The 23,332-nt window shown below is 47.4% G+C and overlaps 1 protein-coding gene across 2 annotated transcripts; it reads left to right on the forward strand.

The window, feature by feature from the left end:
• The first annotated feature begins 14,699 nt into the window (after window positions 1-14,699).
• Window positions 14,700-22,033, forward strand: LOC128801740 (zinc finger protein 418-like). 2 transcript variants are annotated; one of them, XR_008435236.1, is made up of 3 exons: window positions 14,700-15,117; window positions 20,075-20,156; window positions 20,372-22,033. XR_008435236.1 is itself a non-coding variant. In XM_053967828.1 (2 exons), the coding sequence occupies exon 2, from the start codon at window positions 15,815-15,817 to the stop codon at window positions 17,141-17,143; it is 1,329 nt and encodes a 442-aa protein (XP_053823803.1). In that variant the 5' UTR covers window positions 14,700-15,117; window positions 15,788-15,814; the 3' UTR covers window positions 17,144-18,904. The 2 variants fall into 2 exon arrangements, 1 of the variants encoding a protein (XP_053823803.1); XM_053967828.1 differs by lacking the exons at window positions 20,075-20,156; window positions 20,372-22,033 and adding an exon at window positions 15,788-18,904.
• Window positions 22,034-23,332: the final 1,299 nt, after the last annotated feature.

The raw sequence follows: 23,332 nt of genomic DNA on the forward strand, positions 1-23,332 counted from the left end.
TGTATTTTCATGGGGGCGCTGGCATTGCGCCAGTGTCAAAAACCATGACATTGGTCTACTGCCCACTATACTATAGGGGCTTCACTTGCTTGGTTTGCTTGATGGCAGTACACGTCTTACAGTTATGGATAATGTGAGAAATACTGTTTATGGTTAAATTTACTCTTTGGTCTCGTGCTCACTTAAAAGTGGCATCTTTGCCTTGATGGCCTGAGGCATTATGGGCTTATTGTGCTAGGAACAACTCTTTCTTGTGTTATTAATTTAAGTCTATCTTTGACACTTTTATTTTTGCAGCTTGATTTACTTGCTGATTGTTTTGGTGCTCTTTACTGGCTCTGCTCTTGGGGACATGGGTATTTACATGGTGAACTTTTACAGGTAGTTTCTTTATTCTGGTAGTAATGTCTTTTTACTCATTAGCAGCCTAAATTGGTTTTCTTCTATGCTGCTAATTAGTCTTTTTTTACTTCTCTAGTTATCTCTACAGAGCATTGGCTATTATCTATGAATTAGTGTAGAGGTAGAGCTTTGGCTACTTTTTTCTTTTTATAATGTCTAGGGCTAGTTGAACAGTTTTGAGTTCAGCAAGTTGACTTGATTTACTTTCTTTTTTGGTAGCTTCGGCAACCTGCCGTGTGGGGTTCTATATGGTTGTTTTTTACTTCTGTTTTATTTTTACAATATGGCAAGAACTATCAGTAAAAAGAGCGTAATGTGTTTCTTCTGCTGGCAATTGGTTATATGGTGGTGCTTTTTTATCACGTGTCACTTCTTGTACTTTTTTTATTAGCAAGACTAAAGTTTTTACTTTCTGGCTAGTTTGTAATTATTTTTAAAATCCTAGGGTGATTCAGTCTTTTAATCTGGGTGCGCTGTGTGATAAGAGCAATCTACTTGCTCCATGTAGTACTGGTGGTATGGTGGGTGGAGGGAACTTTTCTTCTGAACATTTACTCTAGCACTGGTAATCGGGGTGCTAGGAGGAGTTGTACTTTAATGTTAATCACTTCTGAGGCAGCTTGGATTCTTTTATAGGCTGCTAAGATTTCTTTTTCTGTTGGAGTATAGTTGGTTTCAGACTCTCTGTAGCTTTAATTTTAAAATTTTAATGGTTGGCTTCGAGTCTTTCTAGGTACTTTTTGCTAAAGGCTCTAGGACAATCTATGGCTCTTGGTTGCAGAATAGAGCACGTTTTTCATATTTGGTCTTGTTTTGACTGGGCTAAGGGCTACTGCATGAGCGATTTCTTGCCTGATCTGGGCAAAGGCTTGTTGCTGTTCAGGGCTTCAGTGGAAAGTGTTTTTCTTGCAGGTGACTAGGTAGAAAGAGTTCACAATCTGGCTGTATTTAGGAATATGCATTCTTTAAAAACTTATGGTGCTTAGGAAAGCTTGTGTTTCTTTCTTATTGGTTGGAGGAGACATTGCTGTGATCTTAGGACATTGGTGGGAATTTGATGCCGTCCATCTTGTTACTTTACTCTTAAGAACTGGACTTTTTGAGCAGGTCTCTTGACTTTGCTCTTTTTGATGGTAAAGCTGGTTTTCAGGAGAATGTGGATGATTTTTTTTCTTTTCTTAAACACTTTTGCTGTTGTCTTTTTTTACACAATGATGTCATTAATGTATTGCAGATGTTCTGGAGCCTCACCCTTTTCTAGTGTAGTCTGGATCAGTCTATGGCAGATGGTAGGACTGTGCTTTCACCCTTGGGGCAGTTGGTTCTAGGTATACTGTACGCTCTTCTAGGTGAAAGCAAACTGAGGCCTGCATTCTGCTGCCAGAGGAATGGAAAAAACGCATTAGCAATGTTAATAGTGGTGTACTACTTTGCTGCTTTGGACTCCAACTTGTACTGGAGTTCTAGCATGTCTGGTACAGCAGCGCTTAGTGGTGGAGTCACTTTGTTTAATGCATGGTAGCATATTGTCAATCTTCATTCTCTTTCAGATTTACGTACAGGCTCGATGGGGTTGTTGAAGGGTGAGTGGGTTTTGCTGATCACTCCTTGGCTCTCTAGCTCATGGATCATTTTGTGGATGGGGATTACAGTATCTTGATTTGTTTGGTACTGCTGGCGGTGCACTGTTGAGGGGGTAATTGGTACTCATTGCTTTTCTACTTTTAGGAGTCTTACTGCAGATGGGTTTTTTGATAGTTTAGGTAAGCTGTTCAATTGCTTGATGCTCTCTGTTTTTACAGCAGCTATTCTAAATGCTTATCTGAGTCCTTTTGGGTCTTTGAAATACTTACTTCGGAGGAAGTCTATCTTTAAAATGTATGGGGCTTCTGGGCTAGTTATAATAGAGTGTTTCTTTTACTTATTTTTAGGAAGGCTTACTTTAGCTTTTACTAAAGTAAAATCTTGTGATTTTTTTGTCACACTAGTGATAGAAATAGATTCTTCCCCCACATGTCTTGATGGCATTAATGTGTACTGTGCACTAGTGTCAACTAAAGCTTTATATTCTTGTGGTTCAGATGTGCCAGGTCAACGAATCTACACAGTCTAAAAAACATGGTTTTCCCTAGCCTCTACTTGGCTAGAGGCAGGGCCCCTCTAAGCCTGGTTATCCTTCTTTCCTGGGGCATATGTCTTGGAGGTTCTTTCAAGAGGATCAAAAATATTGTCATCATTATCGTATATGGAAGTTTGTTATGGGCTACTGGAGTTGTTTCTTTTTTGGTGAAACTTCTTCTTGGAGTTTTGCCTTCTTTCAATTCACGCACCCGTTATGCCAGAGCAGCAGTAGATTTTCTATCCTATTTCTTCATGTTTTCTCTGCAATTACACAGGAAAAACTACAACTCAGCTCGTGAGGTGTACTTTTTTTCCCTATCTGGGGAACGTCTGTGTTGGGTACTAGAATTTTTGATTTGTATTGCTGAGATTTGGAGAAAACCTTCTTTGATTTCCTCCCTGAGTTTCTTGTGGTTCTCTGTAGCAGTCAGAGGCCCTGCAAGGCCTCCATGGCGGTCACTAGCCTATATAATCCCATACCATTGCCCAGTTCAGACGGAAGAGCTGTCACTGGAACCCTTTGCAGAAGCTGCCAATAAAGACATCTCCACAGAACTCCACACAGCCTTCACCTCTCTCCTTCCCTGCATCTGCTGAGGCACTTTGCGAGCACAGAGCTGAAATCACTAAGAGGCTGAAATCACTCCACAAGTGCTCGCAAAGTAGCCAGCAGCTCAGAGCTAGCTGGGGGGCCCAGACAGGCTGCGCCTCATCAGCACAGTGCTATCCAGGACACCTACGGCGGTTGCTGCCCCGCGGGCCAGACAGACCCCTGGGGACCACCAGTTTGTAATACGTGGCAGCCCAAATGGGAGAACAGACATCCTGGTACTCCTGAGAGCAGCATTCCTTCAGGGATCGTTACTGCCTTGGCCTGCCATGACCCTCTGAGGGCAACTTCTCCGTTATAGAAGAAGCTATCTGGAAGAGGCATCCAACGAACCTGAACATCACCATCTGGGACGAAAGTCCTCAAGAGCTGGACAGAGCAGACCACCCACCCAGCAGTCTCTGACCCAGTTTCGGCTGAAAAAAGTGTAAGTTTAAAACAGCCTTTCTGTGCGCTTTTAAATCTTGGGTCCGCTTTTTGGGGTTTTTTTAGTTTTTTTCTCTTTTTTACTGCTGGGGGGATGCAAGGGAACTTACAGCAATGAGATCAAACTCTAGTAAATTAAAACAATCCCAGAACGAGAGAGATATATATTTACAAATCCTAGAAATCCTAAATGCTAACAACTTTTCTTTCTCTAAAGGCAATCTTTCAAAAACTAACTTGAAAAAATTTATAACATGGATCCTTTCTCAGTTTCCAGACACTAACATAAGCATGATTAACTCAGACTCCTCTTGGGATTCATTAGGGACAAAACTATATATTTTCCAAACCAAAGAAGACTTTTCTATTACTAAATTTCTGCCTCTTTTTCACTACATTGCAAAAGCGGTGGAAAAAGCTAACACAAGCAGCTTAACAGCCACTGAGGAAATTCCAAACTTATCTCCTATAGCAGATCCTCCAAATGCTAATCTCTCAGATAACAGTCCTCTCTCTGTTGGCTCCCTCCTTCCTGGTGGGGGGAACACGGGAACCGCGCCGCCCCTACCCACCCTTCCTGCACCCGCGGGGTCCGCGGAGCCCGCCCATCCCTCCACCTCCCCCCATCCATCCACCCCCATTCTGGACGCGGCAACCAGAACTCAGCTCCTTCGGTTACGCAATGCACAGCACGGTGCTGGCATTGCACCCCCTCCTCACGCTCGGGTACAATCGCGTCGGTCTCGATCGGGTCCGCCCCGCCCTGCCCCAACACCGCCCTGCAGCCCGCCGCGCAGCCCGCCGCGTCCCCTCCTCTCCCCCCCGCCACCGCGACTCTCCCCGCCGCTGCGACTCTCCCCACCCCCGTTACCACCTCTACCTGCCTGCCTGCCGTGGTGCCAGCGGCAGCAGCACCCCCCAACCCCACCGCCTCCTCTCCCCCCCTTCTCCCCTGCCTGCATTCTGAAGCGATGCATCCATCCACCCACCCACCCTCAATGCCCACCTAACGGCAACCCCCCACACTCTGCCCAGTCTCCCACACCCCTGCAAAAGGTCGCTCCAACACGCCCAAAAAAGCATAGAGCACCTCCTGACCACACCTCATCAGAGGACAGTGAGTCTGAATCTGACACAGACGAAATTGATCCATGGGCTTTAATTAAAATGGAAGCAACTCAGGCAGGGGATTGGGAACTAGGTCAGAGAATTACTGCCTTCCCAGTAAACTATATAAAGGGGAAAAGAGGGGGGGGCACTACTAGAACAACGTGGGAACCTAACACAAATAAAGAATTGATACAACTACAAAATATAGCCAAAGAACATGGTAGAAGTTCATATATTTTCAGAAACTTCCTTGAAGCACTTTTTCGGCGCATATTCTGGTCCCTCATGACCTTAAAAACATTGCCAACTGCCTTCTTTCCCCAGCAGAATATATGCTATGGGAAAGACAGTGGAAAAGGCAATTAAAAACATTATCAGACACCTATGCTCAAGATGCAAATAAGGCAGAATTTACAGTTCAACAGCTGGCCAGAGAAGGGGATTTACAGAAACCCTCTGACCAAGCTAACACCTTACCTAAGGCAGCACTACAAGATTTGACTATTGCAGCAAAAACCTCGTTGCTTCTTACCCCAGATGACTCTATCCCTACCCAACACTTCTCTAGTATTAAACAAGGAATAGATGAAAGTTTTATCAAGTTTGTAGACAGAATTAAAGATGCAGATAAAACAGATAGAGAGCAAGAAAAGAACTGTTGTGCAAGCTTGCTTTGTCAAATGCAAATGAACAATGTAAAACAATTCTGAGGGCCTTACCCTTGGATACAGAACCCACCATAGAGCAAATGGTGGAAAGCTGCACACGTCATCTGTCCACTGAAAACAACGTGGTCCAAGCAGTCTCTAAGGGAATTGCAGAAGGAGTTTCTGGTGTGTATGCAGTAGTAACTTCCAAAGACCAGGACTGCTGCTATTACTGTGGGGAATTTGGACATTTCATGAAGGACTGTCCAGACAGGTCACCTACCCGAAACACCCGTAACACCTACCAAAGACCCCAGAACCAGCAGCGATACCAACAGCATTCGGGAAACTTCCAGCGGAGCGTGGCCAGGCCCCGCGCAAAGACAACAAATCAAAAGCCACCCAGATCCAGTCATGCATCACCCCAGCAGATTCCAGGCCACGTGGAGAGGATCTAGCCCACGGAGAGACACAGATGGGAACACGGCACCAGTTGGTAACTGCTTTATCCATTGACTTTAATAATAAGGATGTCTATCGTGTTCCCACAGGCAAGCATGGGCCAAAAGGTGGTCCTTTTAACATTTTAATTATAGGGGACACTCTCCATGGCCCAGAGAAAAACTTTGTCATTCCAGAGGTACAAACAGTGCACCCAGGACAAGAAATCTCTGTTCAGCTGTGTTGCATGGACTTACCATTTTTTCTTTCAAAGGCAACTCCTATCGCACAAGCCTTTCTACTCCCAAAGAATCACAGGGAACAGCTTCCTCTCAATCCGACAGTAATGTCGGACACAAACTGTGGGACCAAGCAAGCCTACCATCGAGTGTGGTCTATCCTACAGAGGAGAAAAGTTCCACCTACCAGGGATGCTGGACACCGGTGCAGATGAGACCATCATCACTCGCTCAGAATGGCCAGCACACTGGGGACTACAACCAGTAGCAGGAATGATTTCAGGGATTGGTGGAGCCACAGTGTCCATGCGAAGCAAGCACAACATCCTCATCGAAGGGCCGGAAGGCAAGCTGGCAACTATCCGCCCATTCGTGGTAAGAATCATCCCTTGGGGAAGGGATGTTCTATCCCAGTGGGGGGCCTCCCTACATATTCCCAGTCAGGATTTCTGACTGGGGCCACTGAGGAAGGCGCACTACCAGATACCCCTCAGCTCACCTGGAAATGCCAAGACCCAATCTGGACTGACCAGTGGCCCCTCTCTAAAGTAAAACTGCGCGCACTACAAGCCCTTGTGAAAGAACAGCTCGCCAAAGGTCACATCGTCGAGACCACCAGCCCTTGGAATTCTCCAGTCTTTGTACTGCAAAAACATGGGACGGACAGGTGGAGGCTCCTCCATGACCTTCGCAAAATTAATGCGGTACTCGAGGATATGGGTGTCCTCCAGCCTGGGCTGCCTTCACCATCGATGCTGCCCCGAGACTGGACACTTGCCATCATAGACATTAAGGACTGCTTCTTCAGCATTCCTCTGCCCCCCCAGGATGCTCCACAGTTCGCCTTTTCCATTCCCTCTCTTAACAGAGAGGCTCCACTCAAAAGATACCATTGGTTGTATCTCCCCCAAGGACTAAAAGGCTCACCCACCATATGCCAGAGGTACGTCGCTCACATCCTGTCTATTTCCAGATGTGATCATCTACCACTACATGGATGATATCCTGGTCTGTGCATCAGAAAAAACTTACTTAGAAAAAGCAGTTAAAGGGACAATCGAAACCATAGAAAAAGCAGGGTTTGAGATCCGTGAGGATAAAATACAATACACCAACCCATGGACTTATCTTGGATTCCTGATCTGAGAAAGGACAATTGTACCCCAGCAGCTTGCTATCCGAGATGACCCAAAAACCTTGAGAGACTTACACAGTCTGTGCGGATCCATCAACTGGGTACGCCCCTTGCTAGGAATTACAACAGAGGACCTCGCTCCCCTGTTCAACCTTCTTCATGGCAATGAAGACCTAGACTCTCCACACACGCTCACAACAGAAGCCCAAGACACCATCGCCAATGTCCAAGAAGCCCTGTCTTCATGCCAAGCCCATTGCTTCGAGCCCAAGCTGCCTTTCCAGTTCGTCATCCTCGGAAAAGCACCTCGGTTTTATGGACTGATCTTCCAATGGGATCTTCAACTCTGAGACCCTTTATTGACACTGGAATGGATCTTTACAAACAACCAACCTTCAAAGACAATTACCACCTTCCAGGAAATAATGGGACATTTAATAAAAAAGGCCAGAACTCCCCTCCACTCCCTTTCTGGGTGTAAGTTCACATGCATATATTTGCCACTAACCACTAGGGATCTGGAACATTTGCTCCAGACCAATGAAAACCTCCAATTTGCCCTAGACAGCTATACAGGCCAAATTTCCATTCCTATCCCAAAACACAAACTTTTTAATGCAGTCTTTAATCTGACCCCAAAATTAGGCCAAAGTAAAACACCTCTCAAAGCTCTAACAATCTTTACAGATGGCTCAGGGTCATCCCATAAATCTGTAATGACTTGGAAGGACCCTAAGACTCAAAATTGGGAGTCTGATATCCAAATAGTGGAGGGATCTCCACAGATTGCAGAATTAGCAGCAGTTGTCAGAGCCTTTGAGAAATTCAAAGACAAACCTTTTAATCTGGTCACAGATTCTGCATATGTTGCAGGTATAGCTATGAGAGCAGAACACGCTCTTCTCAAAGAGGTTTCCAATCCAAAGTTACATCAATTGATTTCGGCATTAACACGTTTAATCTCTCACAGAAAGAAACCTTACCATATAATGCATGTGAGGTCGCACACTGATCTCCCAGGTTTCATCACAGAAGGGAATAGGAAAGCGGACGCATTGGCCATTGCAATAGAAACTGCTCACATTCCTGACATCTTTGCCCAGGCAAAGTTGTCACATGCATTTTACCATCAAAATGTACCTGCCCTTATTAGAATGTTCAAGCTTTCAAAAGATCAAGCAAAAGCTATTGTCGCCACATGTCCCAAGTGTCAAAATTACCAGATACCCTCGATGGGGACAGTAGTCAACCCCCGAGGACTGAACAGCTGCCAGCTGTGGCAGGCGGACGTAACTCACTTCACACCTTTTGGAAGGTCAAAATACATGCATGTATCGGTCGACACATTTTCGGGAACAATATTTGCATCAGCTCATCCAGGAGAAACTACACAGCACACCATAAAGCACTTACTCCTTGCATTCACCACCCTGGGAGTACCGAAACAAATCAAAACGGACAAAATTAAGAGAGTTCTTCAGTGAATGGGGAATAGAACACAAGAGAGGTATACCAGCAAATCCCACAGGACAATCAATTGTGGAAAGGACACATCAAACCCTCAAAAGAGTCCTCAATCAGCAGCGAAGAGAGACAAAAATCATATCTTCAGTTGAGAGACTTTGCAAGGCTCTCTACATCATCAATTTCCTAAGTGGTACAACATCAGAGCCTGACCCGCCAATTCTTCGCCACTTTGCAAATACCACCCAAGCAAAGCTCACTGAGAAACCACCAGTGCTAGTGAAGGACCCGGAAACACATCAAATTTCTGGGCCTTTCCAGTTGATTACTTGGGGTAGAGTGTATGCATGTGTTCTACTACCATCGGGTCCAAGATGGTACCCAGGAAAAAACATAAAGCCATACCTAGGCAATGCAAACGCTACTCCCACAAACAGTGACAAGAATTCTCCGGAGTCAAATACAAGACCTCCTCAAAATCAGACAAGCTCTGCCTGGAGACGAAGACGTCGCCGAATGTCCACATACAGAAGACCATCCCATTACGCGACAGCAGACAAAACAGAGAGTGGAAAAACATTCTGCTGTAGCAGTTAAGCCATAAGCTAGAAACAACCTGAATACAAATTGTTCTCTGAATGATATGTTATTACCCTTTGTTTACCCTAAAAACCCCTATTGCTTTCCCTTCCTAACTTGTTAGCTCTTACCAAAAACCTCTAACCTTACACCCACTCCCCTATCCTTAGCTTATAGAAAAAAAAAAGATAAAAAAAAAAAAAAAAAAAAAAAAAAAAAGGGGGGGAGGGAAGGGAAGGAAAGGAACAAGGGAGAAAACCCTCTCCTACCACCATAAAGATAACAAATGTTGCTTATATTCCCTATCAGAAGCCCCACCCTTATCCAAAGATGAAAATTATCTCCATCGGTGCTGTCCTCACCGCTGCCTGGATGTTCTTCAACATACAGTATGCCTACAGTTGGATTAGCCCACAGCCTAGCCACAATGTTTGGGTAACCTTAGCAAAAACATTAAAACAGGATAACATGTGCTTATCCATGGGAAGCATTGATAACCCAGTTTCCACATGTTTAGTAGGGATTCCATTCATAGCAGACGATAGGCCCGCCTACAATTCAGAGCTTCTCCTCACCACAGGTAAGAGACCCAACATGGTAGATACTTGGGACGAGTGGACAAAAATGTTGCCCAATGCTCAAGAGGAACCCCAAGAACTGGACCTGTTGGGGTCCTCCAAGGCAGCATATTGCATCAAATTTTACTTTAGACATCCAAAGAGCAATTAGCCAGAAATTGACCAGACAAAAAACACATACAGAAAGGATGTATCACCCATTAACAAAGCCTATAACTATCTGGATTGGTGCAATTACACCGCTCGGGTGATCTCTGTATCCTCTCTCCACCCCAAAGTATTACCCAAGGGAACTTTTCTCATCTGTGGTGACAGAGTATGGGCTGGGATTCCCTCCGGCCTTCAGGGAGGTCCCTGTAGCCTTGGAAAACTTTCCACCCTCACTCCAAATATTACCTTGTTATATAATTGGAAAAAAGAAAGCTAATTAAAACGCCACAAAAGATCCTACATGGAATTTGATGAAAATTGCGATCCAAAATTATATGATTGGAATAAAACAAAAAAGATTGCAGTCTCGCTATTCCTACCCTGGGTAGCTGCAGCTAAAGCTCTTGGGGAAATAAATCACTTAGGGTGCTGGCTCAGCAAGCAAGCCAATGCTACCTCTGCCACCCTAAGTGATCTTTTAAAGGAAGAAGAAACCACGAGACATGCATCACTTCAAAATCGAGCAGCGATCAATTTCCTACTGCTAGCCCACGGACATGGCTGCGAAGACTTTGAAGGGATGTGTTGTTTCAACCTCTCTTCACGCTCAGAATCCATCCACGCAAACATCCAGAAACTGAAGGAACTTGTGGAGGACTTAAAAGTAGAAAACAACCCAGACTGGGTTAATGACCTTTTCAGTCAATGGGGATAAACGGGATGGGTTGCATCTTTGGTTAAGGGAATTTTGTGGATTTTCATTGTAATTGTCATTGTGTTAACTATGTTCTCATGCCTTGTCAACTGTTTCAAAAGAACTATAGGACATGCATTTTTACTAAATACAGAGAATGGAGTTATAGCAAGGCCTCCATGGAGGTCACTAGCCTAAGATAAGAAATGCAGAGTCATGATGAGTGGAACAGAGTGGTCTCTCTTCAGCACATCAGACCCCTGTTATCTCTCTGTAAGGCTATAGGTCGTATTCTCCTCGACCTCAGCCATAGGACAAATCCTGATCCCTCAACAGCCTATATAAACCCATACCATTGCCCAGTTCAGACGGAAGAGCTGTCACTGGAACCCTTTGCAGAAACTGCCAATAAAGACATCTCCGCAGAACTCCACACAGCCTTCACCTCTCTCCTTCCCTGCATCTGCTGAGGCACTTTGCGAGCACAGAGCTGAAATCACTAAGAGCTGAAATCACTAAGAGCTGAAATCACTCCACAAGTGCTCGCAAAGTAGCCAGCGGCTCAGAGCTAGCTGGGGGGCCCAGACTGCACATCAGCACAGTGCTATCCAAGACACCTACGGCAGCTGCTGCCCCGGGGGCCAGATGGACCCCTGGGGACCGCCAGGCCGTAATAGTTCTCTTCTATCTTGTCTTCTAACTTCTGCAGACGTGTTTTTATTGCTGCAATTTTGGTATGTGTTAGGCCACGTATAGCATCTGCACATGCTTGGAGCTTTTTGGTCATATTAAGCACAGTCTCTTTATTATCATTTCGCTTTATTATTGCTAAAGCAGAAGCGTATTCTTGTGGCTTAAGTCGAATAAGTTTCTGTTACATTACGGGTGTACACGGTACTAAGTTTGGATTTACAGTGGTTATATCATCTGAGAAGACAATTTCTGTTACTGCTATTTTCTTCAAGAGTTGAATTCTTTGTTCTATGGTCTTTTAGTGGATTTGTTGCATATAAAGATTGTCTGCATACAGATGTCTTTGTGCTACATTTCTTAGGACCTGTGCCCAGAGACTCTGAGAGTCAGCCCCCTTCACATTCTTTGGTCAATAACTGGATCATGTGATAGGGATCTTAAATGCTTTGCTTCACTACTGTCTAAAATCGTAGCCTCCCTTGTAGCATCTTAAAGATGGATTAACTAACTAACTATAGATTTATTAGGTTTTTGAGTGTAATCTTTTTTTAGGCTATGAAGGTTCTTCAGGGAATAGGACTTAATAGTGGCTTCTGATCTTGTATCAGTTGCTTTAACTTTAGCTTTTGTGTTAGTAATTGGCTTTGAGGGTCTTTTTCCTGGATCATTATTGTCGGTCACTGGTCAATTGGTTTTGCTTGTGTGTTTCTTTCTTATAGCGAGTGCCAGTGGCTTAGGGTTACTGTCTGGATTAGCTACAACTTGAGTAGCTGGGGCACTGGCTGCAGCCTGAGTGACTGGGATAGCTGCTGGTTTATCTCCCTGCCCCCCTTTCTCTGTTTGCTGCCTTACAGTATTTAGTAGGGTGCGATAAGCATAGGCTAGGGTCTAGCTTATTGCAATGTTTCTTTTTTCTCTAGAGTCATCATGGCACTTCTCTTTCAGGTAGTTCTCTACCTTATCTGGGTTCTGAATTTGTTCATGTGGAAAATCCCACTCTACAGGGTCAGAAAATTATTTTAAGATTTGGCCTATATTTTCTCATTCTCTACACTACTCAGGAATTTCTACACTTGGGTCAGGGGTCTCATCAGCTCTTCTGGACATCTCAGCTTTCACTTTAGAGAAGCTGTGGACTGTATAAAGGATGTTAACTAGGAAAGATACTAGAAAGATGGTCTCTTTAACATTTAGGGAAAACTGAACATTCTTAGAAGTGACATAACAGATTTAAAGGAGAAGAAGGAAAGGAGAGGCTGGAAAACCTAATCTCCTGCTCCTCTTCTAATAAACTGGGTGTAATTACTAATAAACTCCTAAAGCATACTACTGGAAGTAGGACACAGGGTAGGACGAAGAAACTATAAACTATACATATCTTGAACAGACTCTAGTATTTTTGTAAATGCTCTATAAACTACTATCACTAAGGCTAGTACAATAGCTATTTTAATCTGTGTTCTTCTACTGTAAAAACTATGTGTAAGGGACAATATTCTTAGTGACTAAAAAGGTACTAAAACCTCAAAGAACCTTAGAGACTAGAGCTACATGAAGGCCTCTACCCCAAGAGACATTATAAGTAACATGGTTACTGACTGCTGTAACCCACTATAGAACAAACACAATAAAAATGTAATTAATAAAGGTTTTTTTCACATTCTTGAGCCACACGTTGGGCACCAATAAATGTATTTGTCCTGGTTCAGGGTAAATTTGGGAGAGAATCTCCAAAGGGGTTCTTTTAGAAGGCAGATTCAATTGGCCGTTCTCTCTAACTGGTTTGGGGAAAAATACTTCCCTGGAGAAGAGTAGAAAAAACTGTTCATTAAACAAGAAAACTTAAACAATATTAAACAATGAAATTTCTTGCTGCTTTAAAAGTGAGACAAACTCAGAAAAATTCCTCTCTTGCCTGGGTTGCAGCTCGGCTCACTCAGTCTCTTATCTTTCCCTCTGGCGCTGGAAATGCTGTGGCCCAGGCCTGGCCCACTGGGCCACAGGTGCAAGCTGCTGGTGCTCTTCTGGTCTAGAGCAGGTTTCAGCAGGTCTAAAGAAAAGGAAAAAACTACAGTCTAGGGAACTTCTTTGCTTCAGTTAGCTAAAACTAATTAAAAAGCAAAGGAGAGCTCTGTCTCACTGTCTGTCTGCAGACAACACAGTCTGGGAGAAGGAATGTGGAGGAGTGAGTGTAGTTTCTGAAAACAAACTCTGCACTTCTTTTCTCTCTCTTTACTCTTGGAATAAGTCCTAAGGTGCAAAACTTATTATTCAGCATAAACAGAACAGACAACTGGCGATACAAGCATCATACAGTCAACCTAGGACAGGATGAAAGTAATTTTCCAGCTGAAATTCGAAGCATTGTCTGGCATAATGCCATTCATTCTGAGAGAATGTCCTGGTGGACTATGGTAAATTTTCGGATTATATAAAGAAATCTCAGAAGCATCTGTGACCTATGATCCTGCTTCTAATGTGGCCACTGCCTTTGTACTTACTGTACGTAATGCCACTTTTTATGTTATTCACCCCATCATCGCACTAGGATTAAATTATGAAAAATGGTGCTCTACCCCCCAGAACATAGGGTGCGGGCACGAAAGGTGATTGAAAAGTGGCAAACAGTAAACTTAGAATCTTATGCTACTGGGGAACAACTAGGATACATTTGTGAAAGCAATACTATCGATGCTCAAGATGTGCGTTGTGGCAAGCACATTTCTCTCTCTCTCTCTCTCAGGATTTTTGATAGAGGTGCACAGAGAGAAAGAAAGAGAAAACAATTTCTATTTCTGCTCCTTGTTTTTCTCATGTGGAATGTGCTTGGAGAATTGTTTACCTGGGGTGATTGCTTGATTGGATTCTGGTGAGGATTGTTTGAGCCTGCTGGCCAATCAAGTCCACCTGTGTCTGGATTCTCGAGAACAGGGTCACAAGTTGTGAGTAGTTAGATATGGTAGTTAGAGAAAGTAGGTATGTAGTTTTAGTATCTTCCTTTATATAGTATATTAATGTATTATAGCATAGTTATAATAAAGAAATCATTCAGCCTTCTGAACTAAGTCAGACATCATCATTCTTCCCATTGGGTTCGCCTGCATTTTACAATAGCCTGTCTTGACACTAAACAGAGTATCTGCCACTTCGAGATTCATCCAGTCACTGATCAGAAAACTGTGCTTGTATATACTAGTAAAGATTGCGTGTGCTTGAGAACTCCTTGTGCTATTGCAATTGTGCCTTCACTTACGTCTCATTATCCTGCTCTGAGTTTTGGAGTTTTCTGCCAGAAATCTCTCCCCTCCCTCATTCACCCACAGGGCTTTGGGCAGTTTTCCCTTTTTGGGGGAAATCCAAGCGATGCACTGACGCTCCTAATTAGGGGTAGGAGAAGTGAGACTCGTGGGCTTGCCGCAGAGGCGGAGGCAGCGAAGGCGCAGGGCCGGGAAAGCCGTGTCGGGAGGTGCGGAGAAGTTTGTTTGTGTTTGCGCTGGATGCCGGCCCGGGCCCGGGCCCGTTCCAGGGCTGCTCCTCAGCTGCGGCTTTGCCCTCGCACAGCCCGGGGGGCCCTGAGAGCGCGGGGCGAGGCGGTGCCGTGTGCAGAGCCCGCCCCTCGCTGCGATTGGCCGGCTGTGCCGTCAGTCGTGGTTGTGGCGCGCTGATTGGTGAGAGCGGGGCGAAGCACGGCCCCGCTGGCGGCCTGAGGGCGGCCCTGGCTGGGCAGCGGCGCCATTGGCGGAGCGTCTGTGCGGGCCCGGGAGCGGCGGCAGCGGCCGGAGGCCGGGGAGGCGGCATTGGCGGAGCTGGGAGGCGGCCCCGGCGCAGGTGGGAGCCGCGCTGGGTTCTGCGGGGGCTCGGGGCTCGCTGCGGGCGGAGGGGGCGGCAGGGGGCTGCGGCGGCTTGCTTGTGCCGTGTCCGGCCCGTGGTGGCCCTGGGCCGAGGGCGCTGCGGGAGCGGCTGTCCGCGCTCTCCTTCCCGCCGCTGCCTGGGCAGGAGCCGCTGCCGGAGCAGCGCTGCCTCGTCCCGCTTGCTGTGGGTGGGACAGAGGTGGCTGCCCCGTCGCCGGGAGCGTGCGGGGAAATTTCACGTCGCCGGAGGTTTCTGTGCCCAGAGGAGACCGAGGAGTCCTGTAAAAGTGACTTTATTGCTGAGCAGAGGGAGAGGCCGTGGGGCATTTGCCGTGCGGTCTCTCCCATTGTTGTAGTACTCAGCCTCCTTTTTATGCTCATTTTCCCGGCCGCATCTCCCTCTGCCTTTGCCCACTGGCTCAGGAACTTGGAAGGTTGAGACTTCCCGATGCGCCTGCTGCATGTCCTCGTTAATGTGCACCCCTCCTTGTATATAACATCCGATATTCATGGCTCTGTTAAGTCTTTGTTCTTCTGGAAGTTCAGGAATTTAGCGGGACTTTGAGCAGCTGTGTCAGTTTGTTCCTCCTTGGGCAAGGAGAAACTCCCAGTCCAAGGTGCTCTCCTCTTGTTTTTCCCCTTACCAGGATTTGTCATTGCCAGGGTGTGGCTGGATGGAGGAGGAGGAAAAGCCCCAGAGATCCTGCAGGAGGAGGGGCTGCAAACCCAGCCCAGGGAGCTGCGGGGAGGAAAGAGCTCCCCTGAGGCAGGAAGGCGGCTGGAGATCCAGCCGGAGCTCAGAGCTGGTGGAGAAGCCTCGTGGCAGGGAGAAGCCGCACAAGTGCTTGGAATGTGGGCAGGGTTTCACCTGCAGCTCCAAGCTGATCCAGCACCAGAGGATCCACACTGGGGAACGGCCCTACGAGTGTGGGGAGTGTGGGAAGAGCTTCAGCCGGAGCTCCACCCTGATCGAGCACCAGAGGATCCACACTGGGGAACGGCCCTACACCTGCTTGGAATGTGGAAGGGGATTCACCCAGAGCTCCAACCTGATCCGGCACCAGAGGATCCACACTGGGGAATGGCCCTATGAGTGCTTGGATTGTGGGAAGGGTTTCAGCCATCTCTCCACCCTGAGCCAGCACCAGAGGATCCACACTGGGGAACGGCCCTATGAGTGTCCTGAATGTGGGAAGAGCTTCAGCGACCGCTCCAGCCTGATGCGACACCAGAGGATCCACACTGGGGAAAAGCCCTTTGAGTGTGGGGAGTGTGGGAAGAGCTTCAGCCGGAGGGGCCAACTGATGCAGCACCAGGTAATCCACACCAGAGACTGGCCTTATGAGTGTGGGGAATGTGGGGTGAGCTTTAGCCAGAAGGGCCACCTGATGCAACACCAGAGGATCCACACTGGGGAAAAGCCCTATGAGTGTAGGGAATGTGGGATGAGCTTCAGATACAGCTCTGGCCTGAGGAAACACGAGAGGATCCACACTGGGGAACGGCCCTATGAGTGTGGGGAGTGTGGGAAGAGCTTCAGCCAGAACTCCCAGCTTATGGAACACCAAAAGATCCACACTGGGGAAAGGCCCTACAAGTGTGGGGAATGTGGGAAGAGTTTCAGAGGAAGCTCGGCCCTGATCCAGCACCGGGTGATCCACACTGGGGAATGGCCCTACACCTGTTTGGAATGTGGGAAGGGCTTTGGGCGGAGCTCCAAACTGAAAACACACCAGCGCATTCACACCGGGGAGAGGCCCTACGAGTGTCCTGAGTGTGGGAAAAGGTTTCGGACCAGCTCCACTCTCCTCAAACATGAGCGGATTCACACAGATGAGAGGCCCTTCCGCTGCCCCGACTGTGGGAAGGGCTTCAACCGCAACTCCAACCTCACTGTGCACCGGCGCATCCACACCGGGGAGAGGCCTTATGAGTGTGGGGAATGTGGGAAGAGCTTCTCCACAAACGCAGTCTTGACCAAACACCAACGGAGGCGCCACTAAGGGAAGCCCTCTGAGTGCCCTGAGTGTGGGAAGAGCTCCGTGTGCTGCTCCAGCTCCATCCTCCATGAGAGGATCCACTCTGGATGTTCCTTAGTGACCCCCATTGGGCAGAGCCCTGGTGATCTGTTGTCTTGGTGATCCATGTTGGGAAGACACCTGGATGGAGTGCTCCACAGCTTCCTGGCTCCTTGTGGGCACCTGGATGAACTCAGGGGCAGGAGCATCCATCAGGACACAGACCAAAAATGGGAATTCCTTGGGGAGAGTGGATTTGTTGACTTTCAACCCCGGAACATCTTGTGCATTCAGTCCTATCTTCTGGTGGCATCAAGGAATACTGAATGGACTTGGAGGTCTTTTCCAATTTCAGGGATTCCATGATTTTGATTTCCTATTGCCCAAGGGTATCTTCTGCAGCCAAATGGTGAAAAACTTTGGAAAAAAACAAGATTTTGGAGACAGTGGGGTGGGAATTCCACCAGAAAAGGTTCTTCCCTTCTATCCAAGGACGTGGATCCTCAGCTGGCACGGACATGGAAATCCTTTTCTTTTGGCCTTGATTTGTTTTTCATTTCTCTTCATCCCTTCAAAATATCCAATGCTGGGGTAAAAATAGACATTGAACTAAGACATGGGTGTGGTCATGGTAGGACACAACATGGTGGGACACAGACATGGAGAGTGATATGGGCATGCATGGACATGGAGTGGGACAGGGCCATTCATGGAGACATGGGGGGGACACAGGCATGGATGGAGATGTGTGGGACAATGACCAGGATGGAAATATGGTGGGGAGACAGCCATGGGTGAGGAGATGGTGGGGCATGGCCAGTGACATGTGGGGCCAGTGCCATGGGGGGAACTGGCAGGCGATGTGGGGGATGCTGGGTTTGACGGAGTTGAGGGTTCCTGGAAGGGACTTGGGCCTTGCTGAGGCCTTTGGGGAGCCCAGGCCAAGTGGCTCCAGCTGCGCTGGAGACCCTGGCAGAGGTTCTGGGGCAGCTGCTCAAGGACCCCTGACCTGGAGCCCCAGCTGGACATTGGGCTCCTGGAAGGGGATGAATGTCCTTGTCCCCAGGAGGGAAATCCCAGCATCCCCAGGGTGACAGGCAGCTGAGGGGCCACAGCAGGGTCGGGAAAGCCAGACAGAGCTGTCACACTCCTGAGCTACACCCCAAATTCCCAAAACTGAGGGATTCCTCCCAGGAAAAAGCTGCCAGGAGCTGCCTGAATTGAGAGAAAGGGGGGATGTGACCCCCAGACTGAGCAGGAGGGGCTTGGATCCCCCAAATCCAAGCCCAGATGTGAGAGGTGGAGCTGGAGGGACAATGGGGAAGGGGTGGAAGAGCAGGGGAAAAGAGGATTCTGAGTGGGAGAGGTATGGGACCCCAGGTTGAGTTTGGAGAGATCTTTCTGTTGGGGGAAGGATGGGAGTGGGGAGGGAAAGGTGGGGATGGGACAGAAAAAGGGTGGTTCCATGGGGATCCCTTAGTGTCCCCATCACTTGATCCCTGGAGTGATTCCCTATGGCTCTGATGATTTATTAAAGAAATATGGATATTGATCTAGCACCGATATCCAATTGTGACGGAGAAAAACTCTCTAACAGTTTAAAGTTAGAAAATGTATGTTTATTGCGACGCCGGGCAGCGTGTGGGATAGCTCCCAAATACACACTGCACCTTTCAAATGATTACAGAGTCCTTTTATCCACACAAGAATCGAATACCCAAAATACAAATACATATTCATAATTTAGTACATCTCATTCCTCGCTTCGTATGCTAATAATTTCAAAAGCTATTAAGCATGTGTAGTTTGTTCCTTGAAATGGATCGGTGGTCCCTTTCATGGGGAGGGGTCCCAAAATGAGGAAGTAAATGAAGTCTTCCTCATTCTGACCTTTCTACCTTTTCAATGCAAATATGACAAATGAACCTTGGTAGAACTCCCATTCCTTGTCTTCAATTGGTTTCAGAACAGAGGAGGCCCACAATTGTCTTATGTTCCTAAAAGCTATTTGTCAGTTTCTATGTTCTTCATTATAAACCCAGCTAACTAAACATTGTATTGACAAGCAATCAGTTATTAGATAACTACTAACTCTTAACTTCATCAAGGCCTACTTACAGAATCCTTTTATTTTAATTAACTCTAGTAAGGCTTATCTCTAACTAAAATCTTAGCTCCTCTAAAATCTCTAAATCTCTTAAAGTTTATGTTTCACTGAGGGGGAATGGATTTGCCCTGGGTAGGTCCCCAAGCCCCCTGCCCACCCCTGGGGGGCTCATGGGGGGGTTCCCTCCACCCAAAAGCTGGTGGTGCTGCAGCCATGGGGGAGAAGTGGGTGGGAAAGGGGGATCTTGCGTGGGCACGGAGGAGGAGGAGGAGGATGGGGAAGAGGAGGAGCAGGAACAGGAGGAGGAAGAGGAGGAGCCACAGCAGAACCACATGGTTTTCCTGCCCGTCTACTGAGGCTGCAGCTCCCCTGGCCCTGGCAGCATCGACACCCCCAGATCCCACAGGTGAGTGGGGAGGGGGAGCTCGCCCCAGATCCATTGGGGGGTTTCTGGGAGGTTTTTTTTTGCAGAGAAGGGGATGTTTGGATCTTGCATTGTCCCAAAGGTGAGATGCAGATGTCCCTTTGGAGAACTGTGGAGGGTTTCTGTGGCAATCTCTCTGTACAGGCTGGGGCAGTGGTAACACTTTTGGGGGAACATTGGTTTTGGGGTTCCAATTGGCATCGGAGTGGGGAGAGCAGCAAGGGCCAATCCCGGAGCTGGGGGATCCCAGCAGCCTGGAGGGGTGGGGGAGGCTGGAGATGAGCAGGGTCTGGGCCCGTCCGACCCTGAACAGGGCGGTGACTTCTTGAGCTGGACTTGGGCAGCAGGACCAAGGTGCTCACCCCTTGCTTTTCCCCCAAGCCAGGATTTGTCAATCCCAGACTCTGTTCGGATGGAGCTGGTGGAGGCTGTGAGGAAAAGGAAGATAGCATGGGACCCTGGGGCAGGTGAGGAGGAAGTCACTGCCCCTTTTCCCCCTCTCCTCTGTTCCATCTCCCAGCCCAACATTGCCCCTGGCTGCAGGACAGCCCCGCTGCCAACGCCATCCTGCCAGGGATGAATTGGTGGGATCTCCTTCCCTCTGGCACAGAGGTAAATCCCATCCTCTCCTTGTCCACCCTCCTTCCTCATTCCTTCCTCTCCTTTTCTTTCCTTACCCCAGGCACTGAACTGCAGACGGAGACCTGGGAGGACAAATCCCTGGGGCAGAGCCTCTGTTTTGAGGCCATTTTGAGCAGCTCCACAGCACAGGAATGCAATGGGGAGGAAAAGCCCTGGAGATCTCATACAAGGAGGGGCTGCAAACCCAGGCCCGGGAGCTGCAAGGAGGAAAGATTCCCCCTGTGCCGGGAAGGCAGCCGGAGATCCATTCGGCACTCAGAGCTGGTGGAGAAGCCTCATGGCAGGGAGAAGCCCCACAAAGTGCTTGGAATGTGGGAAGAGCTTCAGCCAGAGCTCCAGTCCTCAGACCTGATCCAGCACCAGGTGATCCCCATGGGGAAACGGCCCTACGAGTGTGGGGAGTGTGAGAAGTGTAATGAACAAAGTTCCCAGGTGTTCCCCAGAGACGTGGCAGGGCCTTCCTAGTTCCCATGGCAACACTGGAATGGCTGCTGGCTGTAGCTGAGTACCGATATTGAAATGTTAATTAGCTAATTGCTCTGTTTGTTTTCTCTAAACTACCTGGAGATAACCTGCCTCCCCCTACCATACAGACATTCTGGGACTAAAATGCAAATAAAAAACCCCTTGGGATCATGGGAGCATTTTTTAGGGGATAAAGACACCCCTAAATAAAGAACTAAACACAGTAGAGGGGCCTAGACAAATGCCCTAGCTGAGGAAGAGGGAAACACATCCCCTGAATGACTTTTGCCCGTCATCATCACCTAAAAAAGACTAGACTAGAATAGGCTGTGGGAAGCGGAGACGGAAAGACAGAATCCTGGTGCTGCCACAAGGGAAGGAGCGGGGATAGCTGTTGTTCTGGACTTCAGCAACAGACTCTGCACGCCATGCCTCTTCATCCTCTGGCCACCGGTGTGCCACAAGGAAAGGAGAGGGGACAGCTGCTGCTCTGGACTTCAGTGACAGACTCTGCACGCCTCCTGGGAAAGCTACAACAGCAGGGGTGAGCTCTGTGTCGGGCCCCCTGCCCAGCTGATCTTTTCAATTAAGAGCTGAACATTTATAAAGGCATTAGCCCTGTTCATTTCAGAAAGGGCTTTGGGTGGAGCTCCAGCCTCATCTGTTGCCCCTTCACACAGAGGAGAGGTTCTTCTGCTGCCCCAGCTGCGGCGAGGACTTCAAGCAAAACTCCACCCTCATCACCCACAGGTGCATCCACACCAGAGAGAGGCCCTACGAGTATGGGGAGTGTGGGAAGAGCTTCTCACAGAGCTCAACCTTGACCCAACACCAATGGAGGCACCACTAAGGGAAGCCCTCCATCACGCCCTTTTCTCTGCCCACAGAGCTCCTGAGCCAGTGGCAGCCGCAGCCCCTCCCCATGGGCTTGCACCTGGCCGGGACCTCCCGTGATTGGGCAGGGAGGGTTTGGGCCGTTGTGGATATTCTCAGTTCAGTCAGAGAGAAAAAGAGACATTTCTACCAGTCTGGGCCTGGGAGGGAGTTGGAAAAGAATGTAAATAATTCTCTATCTCTCTTGTTCACATTGTTTTTAGATATGTTCTGCCACCGTGCATCATTCAGAGCACACTGATGGTGTGAGATGTTTTTAATTTAAGACCAATGAAATTGGTCTGCACAATGTTCTTTATAAATAGAGTGGTGCATTTGAAATAAAGTGGAGTTTTCTTCTCGCCGTCTGGAGTTCTTCTGTTCCTGTCCTGCCTCAACAGCGACCAAGTGTGACTGTTATCTGAGATGTAGCTGTTATCTCAGATGTGGCTGTTGTTATCTCAGATATGGCTCTTGTTATCTCAGATGTAGCTGTTATCTCAGATGTGGCTGTTGTTATCTCAGGTGTGGCTGTGTCGTGGTTTAACATGGAAGTGAATTTTTTTTCAGGAAGTTGGGTTAAACTAATTAGTGGTCAGGTTTGGATATTGGCACTTAGAGTGACCACTGAAAGTATAGACACACTTCTGAGAACACAGGGGGTTAAAAGCAAAAACTCTTAAGGGAACTGTTTCTTTAGTTCTGGTCGTCAGAGAGTGCAGACTCTCTCCTGCCCAGCCATAGGCTGGGTGAGAGAGGGGAAGCCATGCAGCCTGGTCTAATTAAGCTGAGGGGGCTGAAAGTCTAGAACTGAGTTAGCTCTTGCGGACAGAAGGGTAAAGAGAAGCAAAGATGCCTTTCTTTCCCCCCCCCCCCCCGAGAGGGAAAGAGACAGAGAGCCTGACAGCACTTAGAATTTGCCGATAGAGGAGAAAGAGAAGGGGGGGGAATGATGCCTAGTGTGGGATTTAAGAGTTCTAGGCAGAGATTTCAGCTATCTAGGGAGTCTGAACTTTTAAGTCTTTCTTGAGAAATAAAAGTTTTGTAAAATATTAGTTTTCTTCAATTTATAGTAGAAGAGAGACAGTCCAGAACTTGAAATGTTAGAAGAAGAAATTTTTAAGTGAAAAGAGATGATAGAGTAGGTTTTAGTTAGACTTTTCTTGCTAGCCATAGATTGAACTAAATTCTCTTACAATAAAGACTGCATTTTAGGGGAATGCAGTGGTGACCCAAGGAGACCTGCTTCAGCAACCACCAGCACAAGAATAGCAAGAACAAAGAAAAGCTGAAGAGGAAATAGTGATGCCCTCTGTCTTCAAGAAAAATATAATCTCTATTCCTGGACCCTTAGCCCCAGGGAAAAATAAGAGAAACTGTAGTCCCAAGATGAGAAGCTGAACTGTTGTCCCTTTTAGTCCATAGCAAAGCATCCTTAAAAGAGCCCTATAGGCAGTCTGTCCATGCACAGTAGTGAGAGCACTGTAACATAGAAAGAAGAGTGTCACACTAGCAGATTTTCTCCAGGCAGTTGCCATGTGTAACATAGAAACACAAGAAGTAACAACTGTGTTTTCTGGGGGGTTCTATAGAAAGACTCCTCTCTCCCTTGATAAACTGAGTATTGATTATCTAAAGAGTAGTAATTTAATCAAGAATCCCA

The sequence above is a fragment of the Vidua chalybeata genome, chromosome 31 (assembly GCF_026979565.1).
Source record: "Vidua chalybeata isolate OUT-0048 chromosome 31, bVidCha1 merged haplotype, whole genome shotgun sequence".
NCBI lineage: Eukaryota > Metazoa > Chordata > Aves > Passeriformes > Viduidae > Vidua > Vidua chalybeata.